Raw genomic sequence first — 19,581 nt, 5'->3', positions numbered from 1 at the left:
GGTATGCGAATCTACTGTGTCGTGCGTGAACTGCAGGCTTACAAGGCTCGTTTTAGCTATTCGTTCGACATAATGGTACATAACGTATACGTTTAATTCAGGGACCAATCAGATAGGATTGAAACGCTTGCAACCTCCTACCCCATTTCGCTTCCGTAAGGACAATGAGCATATGATTGCACTTTCGACTATACAATATGGTCTTTATATCATATTGCAGATCCTGGGCTGCTTTGCCCAATGAATTCGAGCACCTTATATTAAGAGGCAGTTATACCATGGCAGTTACAAGCGACTCGTGAACAATGTACATGTGTGCAGGAACTGTCAGCCTGTACGGTGCTCTCGTATTGCACAAAGCGCGCGCTGTTTCACAGGCGCCATACTTCCCCGTGCTTGCAGTGCATCGCCTGCAACGTGCTAATAATATCCCACAGACTGAAGCCTTTAACATCTGAAGTGTCAGCTGTGCAGAGCACTGGCTATTGTTGACATATGCACGTATTGCACTTCATCATTGCACGCTGATGCTCGAGTTTGCTCGTGGTAACCTCCTGCAACGTACCCGGCTAGTTTGCATACAAAACAACGTGAAAGCTGAAAAGTTTGCTAACCGGGGCGGCAGCGGCCTGCGTACATATTATGCGCTCCGCGAACCCAAACTATCCCAGTACGTGGAACCAGCAAGGCAAAATAACATAAACAGTTTTTTTTGTTTTCTAAAACAAAAGGCGGAGAAAACGGTCCACTTGGAAACTCGCCAATATGCGCTTGCCGAAAGGCGCGTCATTTCTCGCAGCAGGAACGCATTCTGAACTGTACACAACGAAGTTATGGAAGGCCTTCAGAAAGGAACGTTCTGACCACAATGCTTTTCTAACGACGGAAAGCCCCGGTGCAGGCCGTGCCACGCACTGCGAATAGCATAATGGTGGAAACTGTCGGAGCCATTACAAAAGCGGCCGGACTGAGAATACGAGGCGCACGTCCTCTGTGAGGAAGTGCGCCAACATTTGCGCTCGCACGCAGGTCCGTTCTCAGTGAAATAACCAGGAGACTTCTTTCGCGGGACGGGCCTAACCTGCCTCACTTCTTTACTTTCTTTTTATTTCGCTTTCCGCAGCCACAAGTTTCGCAATGGGCCTCAGGCGTACTACATTTCGACAGTGCTGGAGTTTCCTCCCAAGTGCTCATTTCTCATTCGTTTTTATGAATATACGACTCGAAGCAGAGCGACATTTTAGTGCTTAGAAACTATAAGTCGCACTTTCGCAACTAGTGTTACACAGCCCGGTGCGTCTCCGTTTCACGCAGTAGCCATTCTCCTTGGTTTGATGATGACATAGGTATTGTATGTTTACAGAGCCAGTTTTATAACGAATGGAGTTCTATGCACCAGAGCTAAATTTGGGGTCATGAGGGACGCTGTTGGGATCAGCCGCCTAGACTGACACCAAATCCTGTGCACAACAAATGAAACTTCTGAAAACGAACGTGAACGATGTATCACGTTTTCTGTACTGTCTACAGGGTGGAAGATGGGATAGCATTGATGGTCACATAGGTGGCCTCACTGCGGTCAGGTCTGAGAGGGTCTCTGTCTTCCTGCAAGGGATTTTAATATTAGCGAAAGCCAGTTTCACCCACCAATGTCAAGGGGCTTATACTATTATGTCTGTGGGCTGAAGCCGTCTTCATACATGCTGGCCGTCGCAAAGGCCTAAACACTAAGCGCATCATCGTACCGCTACTAAGATACACGGATCTGCACTTCTCCCACCATTATCTTGCATGAATTTGAGCCATATTTGTGGGATTTTTGCATAGTCAAGTGCTATCTAAGGGCTAATGACAAGAAAGAACGCAAAATAAGAGTAGAAAAATGGACAGCAAAGGACGTCCTCCGCAACATCTCCTAAATATTTACTCGAGAATCTACCACACCATCGTGTCTCTACGTTTAAGAACCATGGGTCTTGCCAGGTTAGACATCTCCAAAGAAATGTCAAGTCTAAACAGATGCTATATAAGACAACTCTCGCAGAAAGGTCGGACTGCTGTTGAATTTCTATCCACTCGCAAGAGTAATCGCAGCAGCTATGTTTTACTATATGACTATATGACCTTGTAGAAATCAACGAGTTTCACGAACAGCCAGCAACAGTTACTGGCTCCTGACATGAATATCTGTGTCCCAGGTAGGCTACCAACGAGTAAAAAAACTGTTGTGTAGCGGCAGTGGCTTGGTGTCAGATCTCCCAAGTAATACTCGTCTCTTATTGTATAAGCCGGCAGCCCTAACTGTGACGCTTTCGGATGATATGAAACAGTCGCACACCTTCTGGGCATCCTCCACGTTACAGTGCGAGGAGGCAGGAACTGCGTACCGTACCAGATACACTGAACAGCCAGTCAGTGTCAGAACAAAAACATTAGAACAGTGGTCATAACGAAGGTACGCGCAATAGGCAGCTGGAAGACTTGGAGAATATAGCTTAAGGGTCTGAAGGCGAGCTCGTTGGTAGGAATCCGTGGAAGAAAATCAGCGCTAAAAACACCAACAGAAGGAAGAGTTTGTCCTGTGTTCTTCCTTCTGTCCGTATTTTTAGCGTTGTTTTTCTACCATGGAGAATATAATGTAACGGAATTGAAAAGAAAATGAAACAAATTGAACTAGATTGAAACATTGAACTAGAACTGAAACAAAAAAAAGCATCAGCATTTTGTAACAAGGTTTCCTTAGTTTTCTTCTGCTACTTTTCCCGCCTTTTTACGCAATATGATAATCATATGTTATCAGTGACATTATAAGTACTTATGTTTTTAACGTCTTTTATCAACAAGTGAGCTTTAGACGCTGCAGTGGAGTGTTCTACAACAATTATAATACAAGCTTCCTTCAATTGATGATGGCCACTGAATTCAAGGATGTTCAACGCCCTCCCCTCCTATACTGAAATGTGGCTATCGCTGTAGGCAATGAATGTGGCCATCCACTTCTGCCCAGCAGCAGAACAACGAGAGAGAACTTGGCACCGCGCTTCGTAACTCTCTTCAGCAACAGTTTGGCATTATCTGCTCATACAATCAAACACGCTGCGTTAAAGTTTGTCTTCACGTTCACTGCCTTCTCTTTCTTCCAGTCCATCACAGCCATCCTTCAGGCGCTGGTTACGGCTGGAGGTAAAGTTACGCTTAGGAGTTACGTGGTCAGTATTATGTAGTTACGTGGTGAGTTACGTGACGTTCAGCGAACATAATGCAGAACACGTAGACCTTTATTTATGAACGCAGCCTGGGTGTCGTCTACGCGAACCACTTCCTATTTATTGTTTCTCGTATGTGATCATCATGAAAAATTCGGGCAACTCCTGTGTGTCCTATAGCGTCAACTTTGCCACCTGAAGGGCAGAAAAGTCCAACGCTCTCCTTGGAAAACACCTTTCGATAGTGCAGCCTGCTTTATTTCTTGAAAGGAGGGCGTTGTGTGCTTTTGGTACCTTTGACATGTGATAAAAATTATTTAGAGCAAACGCGTACAGCCTACTGAGGTCTGTTAATTTCTATACGTTTTCCCTATCGTTTAGCCAATGACTTATTTTAACTATACCAGCGCGCTTGTCCCGTCTTATTGTTATTCTTTTGCTTGATCATTATAACTTAATTCTCTTATAGTTCTTATAGACTTCAGTTTCTAACTTTCCGGTGATAGTGCGTGTTGAATACAGCAAGGAAATTGCATTTCCCATTCCGCCGATTAGTTATTTTCAGCCTCTACTTCCACTTTTCCAGCTAGCAAGTTTTCGCTAAGTAGCTAACCCTAGCTGTTGGGACACCTGAGAATCACTGGCAGGTTTCCGATTGAATACCATCGTGAAGGCATCACTTGGTTTCCCCGAAACTTTCTACAATACAGATTTTGAGCACGGAGTCGCCTTCCGGTCGAGTTTGGGGACACTATCGCATCGCCAACGTTTCGTCGTAACAACGGCACGCTTGTATAGAGTCAAGGACTGAGAACCAGCGTTGTAACGAGCGAACGTTCGGTCTGAGTGGAGCTGAAGCATTCGCCGTTGAAAGTCTCCTTTGTAGAGGCTTTGTGTGCGCTCTCGTGAGCACAGTTCCTGTCGGTGGGGCCGAAAGTGCACATTACCCTCTGTCATTCGTCACTAATCGCAATAAGCACAACTAGAAGATAAAATCAGGAAGGAGAAATAGCTGTGACTTTCCAATGGGCAACAGTGCCTAGTTTTCGTAAAGTAGGATCACCGTTTCTGCAGCCCCAGTTCAGATGACGCGCAAAAGGTTTTAATCACAAGCCAGGAAAGTTTCCAAGAAAGACTTTCAGAAGCGTATATGCGATGAGGTCGGGATGTGGTTTAGCTTATATGTGCTCTATCTGTTGCTCAGTGCTGTCGGAAACTACGAAAGTCGGGTAGTTTTTTTCTCGGAATACCGTGGGCCATTCTGCTCCCGGTGTTCTGCTGAGCCATTGCACAAAGTTCTAAAATGACACATAGAGTCTGAGACGGACGCCTTAGGGCGTCCGTCTTAATTTACACCACCGGAAATTTCGTAACTTGTCCCTAAAACATCGTACACGAGAATTTTTGCATTCACCGCCCATAGAGTTGCGGGCACTATGGCCGGCGGTCAAACCTGTAGCTCCACAAGGACAAATGCAGGCGTGATTGAGAAGGAAAAGCCAAATTATTAAAAGGTAATAAATGTGTCACAAATGCGTCCGTTTTGCGCCACAAAAAAAAATACGGTACTTTATTGGCGCAGGAATATAGGCACGTGTTATATGATTTCGAAAGCATATATTTAAGTCTGCCTATTAATAAATCACTGTTGTTAGAAACGTTTCCGTGTGTCTCTGTCTGTGTATTGACTGTTGCCAAACAGGTGAACGGGCGCGTGGTGAATGAAAAACACAGACTTCCTCGCCTTTTTTCGCACTTTCATAGTCACGAGCCTCTACTGTCTATGCCTCTTAGCGCTTAGAGCTGAGCTTTGCATTATCAACTTGTCCAAGAATCTGTACTCTTGGCTAAACTGCATGCGCGCTTCTTCAAAACAAACGTAACATTATTCCACGATAGCTGCACTTACATGTACTCAACGCAAGCCGGTCGAGTCAGAAGTACAGTTAACCCGACCCAGCCGCGTTTACATGCACCCTGCGAAGTGGTTTGAGTGAGTCAACGCAGCCCTTGCTGCGGGTTGACTGAATTTGCCTCGATGTTCACTGAGCCCGACCTGTCAGCGTGTATGTGAACCCGACGATCGGATTTCAGTGCGACAAGCCGAATCCACTCCCCTTTGTCGGGTTCATGTAAATGTTTACTGGAAAACTAATTACGAATAAATTAGACAAAGACACATCCAACATCATACCTTGGTGGCGAAGCAGCGCACTGACAAGGTCAAGGCGAAGACACTCAGTGCGCTGCTTTGCCACCGTCGTATGATGATTAATGAACACTAGCCCAACTTTCCCCATTACTGAACACATGGAACAGATGAGGACGAGTGCTTATACTGGTCTGTTTCACGTGTCTTTTCTATAACTTAATCGAGCTTTGTTTGCCAGTCAATATGTCAGACCAACTAGCCCAACAATTAGTCCTTCTAACAATTAGTCACGTGAACTTAGCCAGTGTCTACTTTCTCTTCACAGCCAAAGACAAAATAAATTCTTCTAAGGTAATGTCATCATTTCTTAAAACCGGTAGTGTCCCTTTATTATAAGGGGCGTTAAACGCACGAACTGGAGTACCAGGCGACTGTGACCGCTATAGCGCGAGCACTCACGACTGGCTTGCCAGGTGACATAGGTTGCAAAGTACACGAGAACACGCACGAATGCCGACCAACGCACCCACGCACGTATACACATGCATGCTTACACTTTGCGACTGTTTGTCGCACCAGCCAGGAGCATAAACAAAACACAAGAATGAAACGCACAATAAAGGAGCAATTAATAGCGAAGTGTCAGGAAAAACGCGTATAAAACTATATGCAGTAAGATCGCGGTCGCGTTCTTTTTTGGAGGCGTCATAGAGCGCTTGAATAAAACAATATTCTTGCTTTCTCCCAGAAACCTAATCTCCCAAAGCTTTCCTGAGGCATCCGCGTGTTGCAATGCGCAGATAAAGGGCGCCTTCCTCGCCTCTCACTGACATGGCGAACACTTACGCAATGTCCAGCGTGGCCTACGCAGCACGTTTCACCGCGAAACACCAATATCTCGCGCGCTACGTCTACCGCGCATTTCAGAGAGTACCTGGCGCTGGAAGGCCGTTCTTCAACAGCATGTTTTTGACGTACTCGCGCGAAGTTTTGCCGGCGCATGGCGCGATATTTCGTGGCGTGACGCTGCACTTGCTTTTGTCTTGTCTCTTTCACCTTCGTTGCCGTGTGTCAAGCGCTCGTCTCGATTTGCAGTTTCAACCCTGCATTTCTTTCCGCCTAGGAAGCACCTTTACCATGTGACTATTCAGTCACACCGAATTACGTTTACGAAACGTCCCGTTCTGTTTAGGCTATCTGTCTTCGCGAACGAGAAAAATCGTTCGATTTCATTGCAGATGTGGAAACACATCATCGATGGTTCATCTCAGATGCGCTTCGATGTTTAATGCGAATAGCAATAATAGTCTGCTTAAGCCGCTTTGGGATCATCTATGTATCTAGCCTCTCTCTACGCCGCTCAATGAGAAAAAAAAATTATCTAATGCTGGGCGGAATTGAAACCGCGTCACATGGCTTCACAGCATCCTGATTTTTTAGCGCTGTGCCGCGAACGCCTAAGCCGGGCGAGGAATGAATTCTGATCGTTGGAACGGACCAGCTCACCACACATCCCGGAGGCCACGCAAAAAGAGGAAGCATTTACGCGGACTTCGCGGGCACGCCGCTATATGACACGGCGTGTTCAGAGCGACACGCGCGATAGAGGAGCCCAGCTGCAAGCAGTACATGGCCCATACATGGCGCGTTCTAGTGGTAGAAATACGGTGTATGGCTACATGCGACAATCATCGTGAGATGGGTGCTGCAGGAATTTTTTTGTCATTTACAACCACATGAAGTTAGTACAATAAAGCCAGGTAAACAAAAAAAATTAACTGTTCGTTTTTATTGAAATGAGATTGATTGATTATTGATTTTATTGAGACAACTTGCTGCAGGTGGGTTCCAAACCCACAGCTTCTGCATTACGCTTGCGATGCACTACCATTAAGAGAAAGAGAAAGACAAGGAAATAGCGAGGTTAACCAGGTTGCGCCTTTGGCACTCCGAAATAAATCCCTCATCGGGAATATATCGTCAGTGTTTTCATTTGCGGTATGCAAGGAAATGATCAAACAAATGTGCGCACACGCGGACAAGTGACTTGGGCGAAAATAAAAAAAAAACCTATGGGCACTTTTCTGAGCGAAACTGCGATAGGCGAAAGTCTCTCCATGACTGCCTCTGTTCTCTGAACTGTTCTGCGAACGGACGCCGCCGTGGCCGCGAACATGGGATGCAGTCACAGCCATATGGCTGCAAGGTTGGTCGCCGATGTGCGCGCAGCCCCACGCGCATGTCCGCGTTCTCCCACGCGCCCGCTCGCACAGCGCTACTGGCATGGCGCCTCCTCTCCTTGCTCCTCTCGCCGGTGATCACCGCTTTCCCGTGCCCACCGCGGACTGTGCCGGACACTGACCAGCCACTAAAGGCTTATGCCTTAAAGAATGCTCGGTGTTTCCCAGAGACTTTACCCCAATTTTTCCTTCTCAACAACAAGAATCTCCTTCCCAGCGTCCACTACGGACTGCGCCCGGGCACTCAAGAGCTGCGAAAGGCTTACGCCTTACAAGGAATACAAGTGAAACGAGCACCATAAGTAACAGCTAGCGAGGTCCAAGCGGCACTACTACCTAAATTTCCGTGCTCTACCATTGAGGCATACCGCGGCGACCATGCGCCCGTAAACACTTTCGGCTATTTGTACATGTATACTCGATCTGGCGCTAGGAATGTTTGCTGGCGCCAGCATAGAGAAATGGATTGAACAAGAGCGGACACTCGGCGAAAATTGGAAACAGGAAACACGTCACGCTATACTTTTAACATCGATGAATTGGGGCCGCGAGCATCGAGAAAAAGAAGAATGTGAAATGAGATTAACAGAAATTGTTTTATTTTTTTTTTTATTCTTTCCCGGAAAAAATTAAAAATATCAACTTTCGTTGCCTAGCGACAGGCGAACTGGCGAATGACGAGCCAAATGTTTACGTCATTCGTCAGACACACCACATAGGACACACCGCCGAAGCGAGAGCGACCGGCCGCGCATCTGAGCGTTGGCCTGTTTGGTCACCCGTATGACTGTTTTTCTATTTTGGGATTTAGCCTGGTTTGGTGGCCTCCCGGCGAATTATTGCGTTCATTCGGAACTTCGACAAGGCAGCACTGCACTATTGGACTACGGCAAGGTGAGAAACTTTGTTCGACAGTCTGCGACGCACTTCAAGCAATTAGGCTTACTGCCCGGCAACTAGGCTAGACTTGTGACGCAGTTAATGAAAAACAGCGTGGCCGTTGTGGAGCAGTTAATTTGAATTAAAGAATCGCACTGGGAGATGTTTGCGACGCTTCCTGTAAGCCCCAATATTGTTTTAACTAATTTCGGTAGTTTTTGGGCACGCTAGTCGCACAGGGTGCTGTGACGCAGTTTCGCGTGTACTGAATTTTACTGCGACAAGTTTTGGCGCTTTCTCTGTCTGACTGCCAACATTATTGAAACTAATTTCATTACTTTTTGGGCCACATTTCGAGCACAGTGGGTGCGCCTGGCGCTGTGATTCGGTTAGCGAAAATCAGCTCGGCCGTGGTGCGCGGTTTCGCGCTTTAATGCACAGGTAAGTTCATGGCGCTTTTCTTTCTCTGACGCTCAACATTGTTGAAAATTATTTTCGATACTTTTATGTTATGAGGCCCGCTCGCCGCGCCTGTTGTGACGCAGCGAAAAGTAGCTCGGTCGTGGTGACAGTTAGTTTGGCGCGTACTGAATCTTACTCCGACAAATTTGTCGCAATTTTTATGTCCCCGCAACAGTTTAAGCCTTCTTTCGGTACCCACGCTTGTCGAAAACGCGACGAGCAATCGTCAAGAGTGATGGGAGTGCGTTGCTTGCGCCTGCAGAGCGCAGAAGTGATAAGCTAAGGAGCTCAAACGCCAGGAACTAGTAACTCGAAAATTCTGTCTTATGAACGGCACCCACGCATTTTGTCTTGAGTGCGAGTAGAAGGAATTCTGCGAGCGTCCAGCATGCTCTGGTTGAGAGCCTGTGTTGTGGCCACCTCTGTGTATTCGTAGCGTACTATCGCGTCAGTTGTAGCCAAGTTCGCGAAACGCGCCGTTGCCCGCGCATTCGTGCCATTAAAGTGCAGGAAATAAGTATTGGGAAGAGGGGAATGTTTGGAATTAGAATGTGTTTGTGGTATGTACGGTATTGCTTGGGATGAGTCGGGTATTTTCTACGCCGTGTGTGTAAATACGAACTGCTTTTGTTTGTAATGCCACCCACTCACCACTTTCGCACGCTTCGCCTCTACAGGCATTATTCTTAGATGTTAATACCAAAATAACGCTTGTAATTTTTTTCAGCTCACGTCGTCTGGTGGAGCTTCCTGCGGAAACTACTGCTGCTTACCTGGTGCCACAACGCTGGATGAATGCACAAAAAGCCCGCGACGAGCATTTACGAATAATAAAATAAACGTTAATTTTTCCACATTTCACAAGGTGTCTTGCGTCTTTATGAAATTGCACGTGGCACATATTCAATGGAGGCTTGTGAAGATTGTTCGCAATCAATTTTACTTTATAAAATAATTTGCACATAAATATTTATTAAATAAGAAATAAATATGTAAATAAATATATGCTGCAAAATCAAAAAAAAAAAAACGGAGCCGGCGGGACGCGCACCAGCTAGAATTCAAAACGCGCGCGCACAAAACCGAAACCGGAAGTGTGCTTCAGGTTTTAACATCGACGGCTTGGTGCGCTGCAGTCAATTCGGCCGCTGGGTTCTATGGGAGTGTCCGCTCTTGTTCTGTTCCTTTCTCTATGGCGCCAGCGTGAACTGTGTGTTGAGCTAAGGAGCCCACGTCGGCGAAAATCCGATGTCGCCTTCCACAAAAATATTTTCGAACCACACATACTCAGACCGTCCATGTGGCGCATGGACTTGAACTAGTTCAATTTCTCAAGCTAAAATACGCGGAACAGCCGTAAACTTCGACTTACACACAACCTATATACATGATAGCTGTCTTATTGTAATATGAATATATGAAAAAAACATAACTCTGTTGCGCGAAAACTCAAACAACTCCTTTTCCAGCATTTCTACAATGCTTACACTGGAGACGGCGTCCACCATTTGCGCACGCCGGCGCGTAAATATCTCGATGTCCACGGAGCGGCGCGCCTGCTTCCTTGAAACACTTCCAGATGGCGCTCGCCTCCACCGCATTGCGGCCAATGCAAGAGAGCGCGTTTATATCAGAAAACCCGCCTTCATGCAGAGCGTTCGCCGCGAGCGTTTCCCGGCAAACATTACGGTTACATACGCTCCCGTTGCCGGGAGGCTTGAGAAGCAGTCAGGGATGTTTGAATGATATCGCGTTCCACTCTTGAAGGCGAAGCTTAAGCGTCCTCCAAATTTTTGAAATAATATATAGTTATCAACGAAAAATATTCATTCGCTCTCATGAAAAGTTGTCAGGCTATATAGCATACGGAATACGATTCTATCCCTAAGGACATTAAATGTAGTTGGGATGCGCTTCCTCGGCAAATCCACGTCACATTTTAGGAAAATCCACCTATTGCTCTTGTCATCTCGCCGCGTTCGAACAATTTCAACGCCAGATTTTCCCGTAGAAGTTATATACTCTATCGTTTAAAAAGTCCTACAGCTCTTCGCTGAGGCACTTCACGTTCACGGTGCGCCTTTAGCACATCGGAATAAAGCGCTCACTGGGAACGTTTCATGATTGCGTTCATTGACAGTACCCAAGACTGACTTCAAACAGACTGTAACAGACCCAGATGAGAGAATCAGGTGAAAATAAAAAGGAAGGGAAACATACAAGTGCGGCAGAAGTCACGGCCCAGCGCCTGCGCCGTCCAGCTGTCGTCGTACGCATTAAGCATTTGATTCTTAAGGACAAAACGTATTCCTGCGTTTCCAACGTAGCAAGCGACAGCCTGCGAATTCGGATATGTCCCTCCGGCGGCACCAGGGTCGCCGAAAATTTGCACCTCGTTTAGCTTGGACGTGGCGCGCAGCAGCCCTGTGACCAGCTGTAGCAGCAGCTATACAACCAAAGTTTGGCCGTGGCAGCAACAGGCAGCCCAAGTGAAGCAGCCCAAGTGAAATTAACTATTCCATAAGGTAGTAACCTGAGCAAAATATGAAACACTTCGTTCATATACCGGATATCCCAATTAACTTGGACCAAAATTTTTTTAAAGAACCCAAGAGCTCGAGAGAAATCGTGCCGACTGCATAGTATAGCCGTAGTCATGTGTGCTTACAGCCAGCATTTTTTTTACCGCGATGTATTAATTAATTTCTTTTAATTAGTGCACTGTTTAATTATTGTTTCAATCGCAAACATATCACTTATAACGTTGTGAGGCCCCTCCAATAACCTCCGAATGAAGCATTTGTTTTGTGCTCAGCTTTGGCTCATTGGTTTTTCCGAGAAAACAGAAAAGCGCGCGAAACATCCTAAATACGAAATAGATACACGCTCGCGCACCGCTACTCTTGCGCTCCCAAGCGAATAGCCACGGATACACACACGCTTTTACTAGTGGCGGCAGCTCGATACAGGGCTTCACGCTATGTGATGGTCGCGGCATCATTAGAACACTCCGCTGACACATTGATAAGCCTTGTACGATGCGGGAATAAACGAATGCAGCCGTACATTTTTCAAACGTTGATTGGAGGCGCTTGAGTAGCGGCACGCGAGGGCGCATCTATTTCATAGTTCGCGTAGTTGGCGCGCTTTTGTTTTTGTTTAGAAAAATAGAACAACTAGACACACTTCAGCTAGAAATAAATTCTTGATTCGGATGTGACTGAAGGTGCCCTACAACTCTGTAAATGACATGTTTGTGATTCAAGCAATTAAGAAGTTCACTAATTAATAGAAATTATTTAATTATTACTTCGTGATAAAAAATATACTGGCTGTAAGTACACACTACTGCCGCTACTATGTAGCCAATGCGATTTTTCTAGAGCTCTTAGGTTTACTTAAAATCTTTGTCGAAGTTAACTGGGACACCCGGTATATGTCAGCCACAGATAGCACACAGCGCGCGTGTGCGTGTGCGTGTGTGTGTGTGTGTGTGTGTGTGTGTGTGTGTGTGTGTGTGTGTGTGTGTGTGTGTGTGTGTGTGTGTGTGTGTGTGTGTGTGTGTGTGTGTGTGTGTGTGTGTGTGTGTGTGTGTGTGTGTGTGTGTGTGTGTGTGAAGTTCACTGCGCGCCTTATATGAAACTGGCTGATGTGCTATAAAAATCCCCTCATGATCGCCTTGGTGGCGATTTTAAACCTTTGCGCGCTTCAAATTGTCGTTACCTGATATCACCAACTTACTGCTGTCATCAACAAATAAAGAATACAGAGACTTGGCCGAGGGGACCCAGAAAAAGAAGAAAGCCACTTTAACCTCATCAGAGCAGAAAGAGGATTGTCTTTTTTCTTCCTTTCTTTCTTTCGTTCCTTCTTTCTTTCTTTCTAGCACCTTCGCGACTTGCCTCATGTTCCACAGGAAGGTCCAACACGTAATGGAGGTGCACATCGATACTCCTTGTTTCTTTGGAACCACCGCACCGCACACAGCGTCAGCCGGCTCCTATCTGGTTGCACCCCTTCTCGCGAAAGTTCGCTAGAAATGCTGATTTTCCTTCGGGATAATCAGATGCAATTGTTTTACGTATGTTAACATCGCGCTAGAGCATGCTGAACTGATCATTTGTGCTTATCGTGTTACTCGGGGGGAAGAAAGAAACCGCCATGATAGCAGCCAGCCGATACTCTGTTGCGTGTCTCGCACCCGAAACATTGTCTGTTTAGGACCGATCCTTTTTTTTTTTCACCTCTCTTTTTATACATTGCAGCAGGTATTTTCGCGAATATAAAGAAAGAAGAAACGAAGCCCTGACGGAGTGGAGGATGCGGCACTGAACGGGGTTGAAAGTCGGGCGCCCTCCGCTCCAGCCTGGTTACAAATTGATGGAGCATAGACGAGGTAAATCATTTGCATTCGCCGACCATAGCAAAACAAGCTTTGGAGCAAATGTTAATGGAGGCCACGCGGCACGACAGGGTGCCGCAATTAGCTGGCCGTCGGCAAACAGCCGAGAAATTTCTGGTCATGCAGATGAGCGCGGCTGGCCGGTACGCATAGCAGGGCCACGACCCCGAGCCGGACAGCGGGCGCGGAAGACCGGATGCTGCGCTTTCGTTGCGGAAGGAAGCGAGCAAACCGACCTGTCGTCGTTCGCTTGGGAAAGCGTGAGCAAACTGCAGTTTGTCCACAATTGTGCACCCCGCAAAAAATCTTGTCGCACTTGCATACGTGGAGGTTGTTTTTATGTCCTTGTTCGAAACGCTTAAGAAGCACCGTGATTGTCGTTCAAACCTGAGCTGGAGAAGCTGGTAGCAAACGACGAGAAACGTTTCCGGCGCCATATCATTTAGATCGCGAAATGGCTTTTCGGTATCCGCCAACAGACATCGATTTCAAACTATTTTGTGCAGTTTGCATACTGTAGAGAAATGTATAGAGAAATGCTCTCTGTTTCCGCCATCCCAATATTGGGGCATTTGCTCATGTTTCATCGACGCGCTTGTAAGCGCTTACGTTGGTACGATGCACAGCGCACCATTAAAGACAAAAAAAGGAAGTTTTGTGGTTGCACATTCTAATGCATCGCTATAGAGGCGTCGGAAGCTTGAGTGAATTTTCATCATCACTTGGTATTCTTTAACGTTATGAGTAAGCGCTACCGCTTCCCTCCATTTATTTTTTCTTTTGTTTATAACATAGCACAAGTGGAACATGTACACACACACACACACACACACACACACACACACACACACACACACACACACACACACGTGTGTGTACATGTTCCACTTGTGCTATGTTATAAATAAAATGAATATATATATATATATATATATATATATATATATATATATATATATATATATATATAGATATATAATTTTAGCGTGCCACGCACAATCTAATTTTGTCGTAAAGTTTCATTAGCAACAATTAAAACAAGCTTACTAAACATATTCTAAATTATTGACTTTACAGGGCGTACTGTAAATTTAGAATTAGTTGAAATAAGCCAGTACTCAAACAATAGAATTTATTACTACAAGCATTGTATCTCGCATCAGCACGAAAATGTGCGAACTAGAAACGTGCCATGAAGTGCATTGCTCTTCCAGTTAGCATTATTCCTTACTATATTTTTCCACAGTGCGCAAAATCTTGAAATGTATGTCGCTGGGGGATTTCAGCTCTTATTCCTGAAAACTAGGGCGACGAACTGGGTTTTTAGCAAGATATTATAAATTGAGCACTGGCTGACTTCCATTCTCGAAATAAAGCCCACCCGCCACGGTAAAAAAATTAAAATTAAATTATGGGGTTTAACGTGCCAAAACCACTTTCTGATTATGAGGCACGCCGTAGTGGAGGACTCCGGAAATTTCGACCACCTGGGGTTCTTTAACGTGCACGTAAATCTAACCCCGCCACGGTAGCTCAGTGACTACGGTGTTGCGCTGCTGAGAACGAGCCCGCGGGTTCGATTCCAGCTGCGGCGGCCGCATTTCGATGGTGGCGGAATCCAAAAACGCTCGTGGTACCATGCATTGGGCGCACGTTAAAGAACAATAGGCGTTCAAAATCAATCTGGAGTCCCTCACTTCGGCGTGCCTGTTAATTAGAACGAGGTTTCGGCACGTGGAACCCCAGACTTCTTACAAGTAGAACATCTAGTAGGCCTTACCTTCCTTATTGAGAAATAATACGTTGAATTTCCTTAGTGATTGCATTGGCGATTGTGCAATGTTGTTTCGCGACTCGTGATATGACTTCACAATTACTATACCTAATCCGGTTAGCCAATTTGCGCTACGGCCATTTCAGAAATTCGAGCGCACTGGTGCCGAACAAAGGTAATTGCTCTGGTTTGGCCCCGAAGCGATAAATTTCGGACTGACACTTGACAGCGGTGTTCATTAGCACTATAAAAGGCCGACTCACTAAATAGATCATTTTCAAAAGTACCCTAATTTCCAAAAACCCACTGGCCCGTTATAATCTCCCTTCAGAAAGCTTTAGGCGACATTTCTGCGACAATCATAACTGGATAAAAGGCTCCTCAAATCACGCATTCACTGTATCGTAGCCGAAACTTCGGGTTATCTTTCTCACAAACATAATGCCCAACTTAGTAGAGTCATAGTTCTTTTTTTTTTTACAAGTACCGTCTATAAGTGTGTAGTCTGAATAAAAAGTAGCCACTTCCCGTTATTTTTTCAACACAATCGCTAAGTGACAGATTTACGCGAGCAGTTATGCAACTCTTCTTAGCCCGATGAAACCGCCAAATCGCTTCTGAATATGCCCGCGCGAGTCATTGTAACCTCACTGGCTAACTTCTTTATTAACATATTGGAAATGTGGGCAAGAAATATCTTGCTGGCCTTATAGCCTCATCGTTGAATATGATATTCGTTAATAGATTTTCTAGAAAACGCACCCATCGCATTGTGCGCTCACAATTATGCCCAACAGCGAAAATAATCAATGCATGTATTCAGGTGAATATAAATGCCCCCCCCCCCCCCCCCGCCCTCAAAAAAAAGAAGAACACACGAGAAAGCTGAAGATAGTGTGCAGATGCGCCGCTACACGAATGAAAGCCGTGTCTTCTAACGGACACCACACACCAAATGAACCGTGAAGTTTCGATACAGTAACGAGAGAACATGTCTTAGTTACGGATGTGACGAAGACAAGTTCTTTCGTGGCATGTTATCACGGCGCAAGACAGGCACAGTCTACGTAAACCGACTGCCAGCGTATACTTTAAACGAAGAATGCTTTACAACGTGACAGAAGAAACGCTCCGGTCGGCGGGTCTCCGAGACGCACAACGGAACCCGATGGCCTGGTTTCGTGGAGTGCAACCATTCCGAAGCCCGACAAAGCTTCCTTACGAATGCGACGACTTCAAGACTACTCCTTGTTGATCAGACACCTGACACTTGACTACTACAGCTGCCGGTACACTTATTAAAACAAAAGTGAAACAGGTTCAGACGGCTTTCGGCCGAAGGCCAAGCGTGGCAGCGTAGTGGCAGAGTGCCAAAATGTCTCGATGGCAGCTTAGCGGCCAGGGATGTACGAATGTCGCACCGATGCGCGGAAGTATGAGAGACAAAGTGCGACTCCCAGAATAGCATCAAGTTGTCTCGCGTCTTAGCCTTGTCAAAAATCGATAAATATGCTAGTTGTCCATGAGCTAAAGTGACAGCGAAAAGTAGTGCAAACTCCGACAAGGTAGCACGCGTTGGTTTTTTTTTATTTCGTGTCTTGACTACGCTGTGCTCTCCCGCTTTTCTCTACACTGAACGTTTTTCAACGTAGTACCAAGGGCCTCTTCGACACTAACCTAGTTGCTGGTTAGTGCCAGTTTCCGCCATTTTTGTCTATTTTAACATTATTTCTTTTTTCCCCTCCGCCGACCAAGGTTCGTGGTTTCTACAGCCTCGGAATATTCAGACTATGGACAACATACCTAGAGTCAAGTAAATAGTATACACAGAGAAGCCCTCGCGCTTATATACTCACGGACGAAGATGTTGCCGACGAGCGTAGCCGGAATGCAGAACACGACGACCAGGATGTCGGCCATGGCCAGGTTGACGATGAAATAGTTGGTGACGGTGCGCATTCGCGGTGAGCGCGCAACCACGGCTACCACGAAGCTGTTGCCCAGCAGTCCAATGATGAAGACCACAGTGTACGCCAGGCAGAAGATGGCCACGATAGACGGCGAGTAGCGCATCCACAGGTCCGACGGGATCGAGTACAGGTCGTCGTAGTCGCTCGCGTTGTTCCAGGAGCCATTGTCCTGCACGGGCGGCGCTGCCGTCTGACTTCGGCCTTCTTCGCCGCCTAACGGTTCATACACCTCGCCGCCGTACGCCGCCATGGCGTTCACAGTTCTCGAGTAAGAAGGAGTCGAGTTGGTCACAGACAACCAGGATGCGCCGGGCCGCACCATGGCCGCCGGAGGTGTGGAGCGCAGCATGTGCTCGGTAGGAGGTCGAGTCGCAGACCGGGCACCACAGCGAGACGATGTCCTGTTCCCCGTCGCGCGGCGTCAAACGTAACAGATGTTCCGCGGCTGCGGCGGAGCAGACGACGAGAGCAGTGAAGATGTACGCGTACGCACTGTAGGCAGTACTCACACGCCACGCGATAGCGGTCAGTCAGTCAGTTCCGATGCCCCAGTTCTTCGCTGGTGCCGGTCACAAAAGACATCGCTGATTCAGTCCGCACACGGCGGCCGCATTAGTGTGCCCCGCGCGACGCGTCGCGTCTGACTGCTTATGTCCGCGGCGGTCTGGTTATAATTGGCGCGTATGCGGTGTACCCAATGTCAGCTCGATGGGTTCTGTGCCTGACCACAAAGGAAACCGGCGATAGGGCACAGGGAAAATAATTTCTTTTTATTTGTTTTGCGTGGAGTTGGCACGAACTATTAGAGAATACGTAACGGCTGGTTGAGTGGTCGTACCGATAAATCTTTACCGTGCCTAGCTAAGAGTCGACTGCTGCAACCGTCACTGCAGGACGTGAGAGTGGACTTACGTATGGTACGGAGTGCTTTCGTGATTGTCAACAAAGTGGCAAAAACTGCCCGTATGGATCACAATTTTTTTCTTTAATCTGTGCGCTAGGCTCCGGCAGCACAGGTCACTCGCCGATAGAACTTATCACACGATTCGTTGCTTTTATTACATTCACTTAAATTTTTTTTATCACAGAAATCACAGAAATGACATTTGCCCTCGATCGAATGATTCCAGGTAAACGACGACTATTCCAAAGTAGAACGTTAACATACCGATGACAGACTAACGCAGTTTCAGCGTTGAAGGACACTAACGACTTTTTCACGACCAACCATTAACATTCCGATAAAGGAGCAACGCAACGAAAGCGTTAAAGGACACCAACCGCTGCAAACAGATACGATTAGATTCTTCCTTAACTACTCTCCTAAGCACTGCTTGTTCCCTATATAACACTGGTAATTCGGAGACCTACCTGGACTTTTTTTTCGTCGTGAAAGACAATGGAAACCACAAAATAGGCAAATGGTTTCTGAGCTGCGTTCCCGTTCGAGACAGTGAGTGGCAAGGTTTCTTGCTTAACTCGCGTTTCGCTGACTAGAAATTAACGCGGAAACACTGTTACGTCAGTCCCGCCAAAGCTGGGCAGCATGCGACACCGCTCTCGTCAAGAAACACCGAAGCGCACAACACTTCGTTACTTGCAACGAGTTGTCGACAGGAAGGCGACTCGTCGCGAGGAGATCCGTGACAGACTTGAAGATCCCGAAAGAAAAACGAAAGTTCGAAGGAACAAAAAACAATAATAGCGGACGGAGCAGGAGCAGCAGCAGGATGGCGAAGGCAAACAGACGTGGCGTCGGTCGTCGAAGGCAGTCTTGTCAGCAGCCCTCTGCCGTAGCGTCGTCAGGTGAGCCCGCCGCCGTGTCAAACACACGTGCGCTGTCCCGCGCTCCGGGCGACTGAGCGGCCCAAACGGCGAGCGCCAACCGAAGCCGGCCCAACAAGCGCGGAACAGCAGCACAGCATCAGCCGTGGTTTGCGCCTCTCGTCCTCCCCCCGAAAGCGCTCTCCTCCTCGCCTCTGTTCTCTGGGCGTTCTTTCGGGTAGCGCCCTCTCTCGAGGGTGCTTCAAACTGACCGAGCGACGCGCCCACCTTCACGCTTCCGAATCGTGCGGGAATCGCCCGGTTTCGCCGCATCCATCCGCACCGCGGAGGCCGTCCGGGCGTGTCGCCTTCGCGCTGGTCATCTTTCTCGCGCGGTTGCCGCTGACGTGCGATTCTTCGTCTACCCTTCTCGACGAACGCGACGGCGAACAAGTGCCGCTTCATAGCGCGATTTCTGATTGGCCAGTCTGCAGCAGCGCGTGGTTTCGAACGAATTCTCGCGTTCCTTGCTCAAGGTTCTTTCTATTTTGTCTGTGAAGTTTGACTTGCATTTGTGGATTTACTTGTTTATGTAGCCCCCTTTTTATTCCTGCCGTCCTTGCATAGAGTAACATACAGTTTTTGTGTTTAGTTTCACATATCCCATACAAGCAAAATGAAACGGGTAGAGGTAATTCGCCCCGATGTTTTCCATATCGTTGGCTGATATCC

The 19,581-nt window shown here is 47.0% G+C and overlaps 1 protein-coding gene across 1 annotated transcript in view; it reads right to left on the bottom strand.

Annotated features, from left to right (window-relative positions):
* LOC135906721 (neuropeptide SIFamide receptor-like) overlaps positions 1-19,001 on the bottom strand; it is a 222,457-nt gene extending 203,456 nt beyond the window's left edge. Inside the window, exon 1 of the mRNA XM_065438308.1 lies at positions 16,972-19,001. Coding sequence (XP_065294380.1) covers positions 16,972-17,434 — 463 coding nt within the window. The 5' untranslated portion in view covers positions 17,435-19,001. The remainder of the gene's footprint in view (positions 1-16,971) is intronic.
* Positions 19,002-19,581: the final 580 nt, after the last annotated feature.

Source organism: Dermacentor albipictus, chromosome 1, assembly GCF_038994185.2.
Source record: "Dermacentor albipictus isolate Rhodes 1998 colony chromosome 1, USDA_Dalb.pri_finalv2, whole genome shotgun sequence".
Taxonomy (NCBI): Eukaryota; Metazoa; Arthropoda; class Arachnida; order Ixodida; family Ixodidae; genus Dermacentor; species Dermacentor albipictus.
The sequence above is the reverse complement of the archived record's forward strand: the minus strand, read 5'-3'. Positions and strand labels throughout refer to the sequence as shown.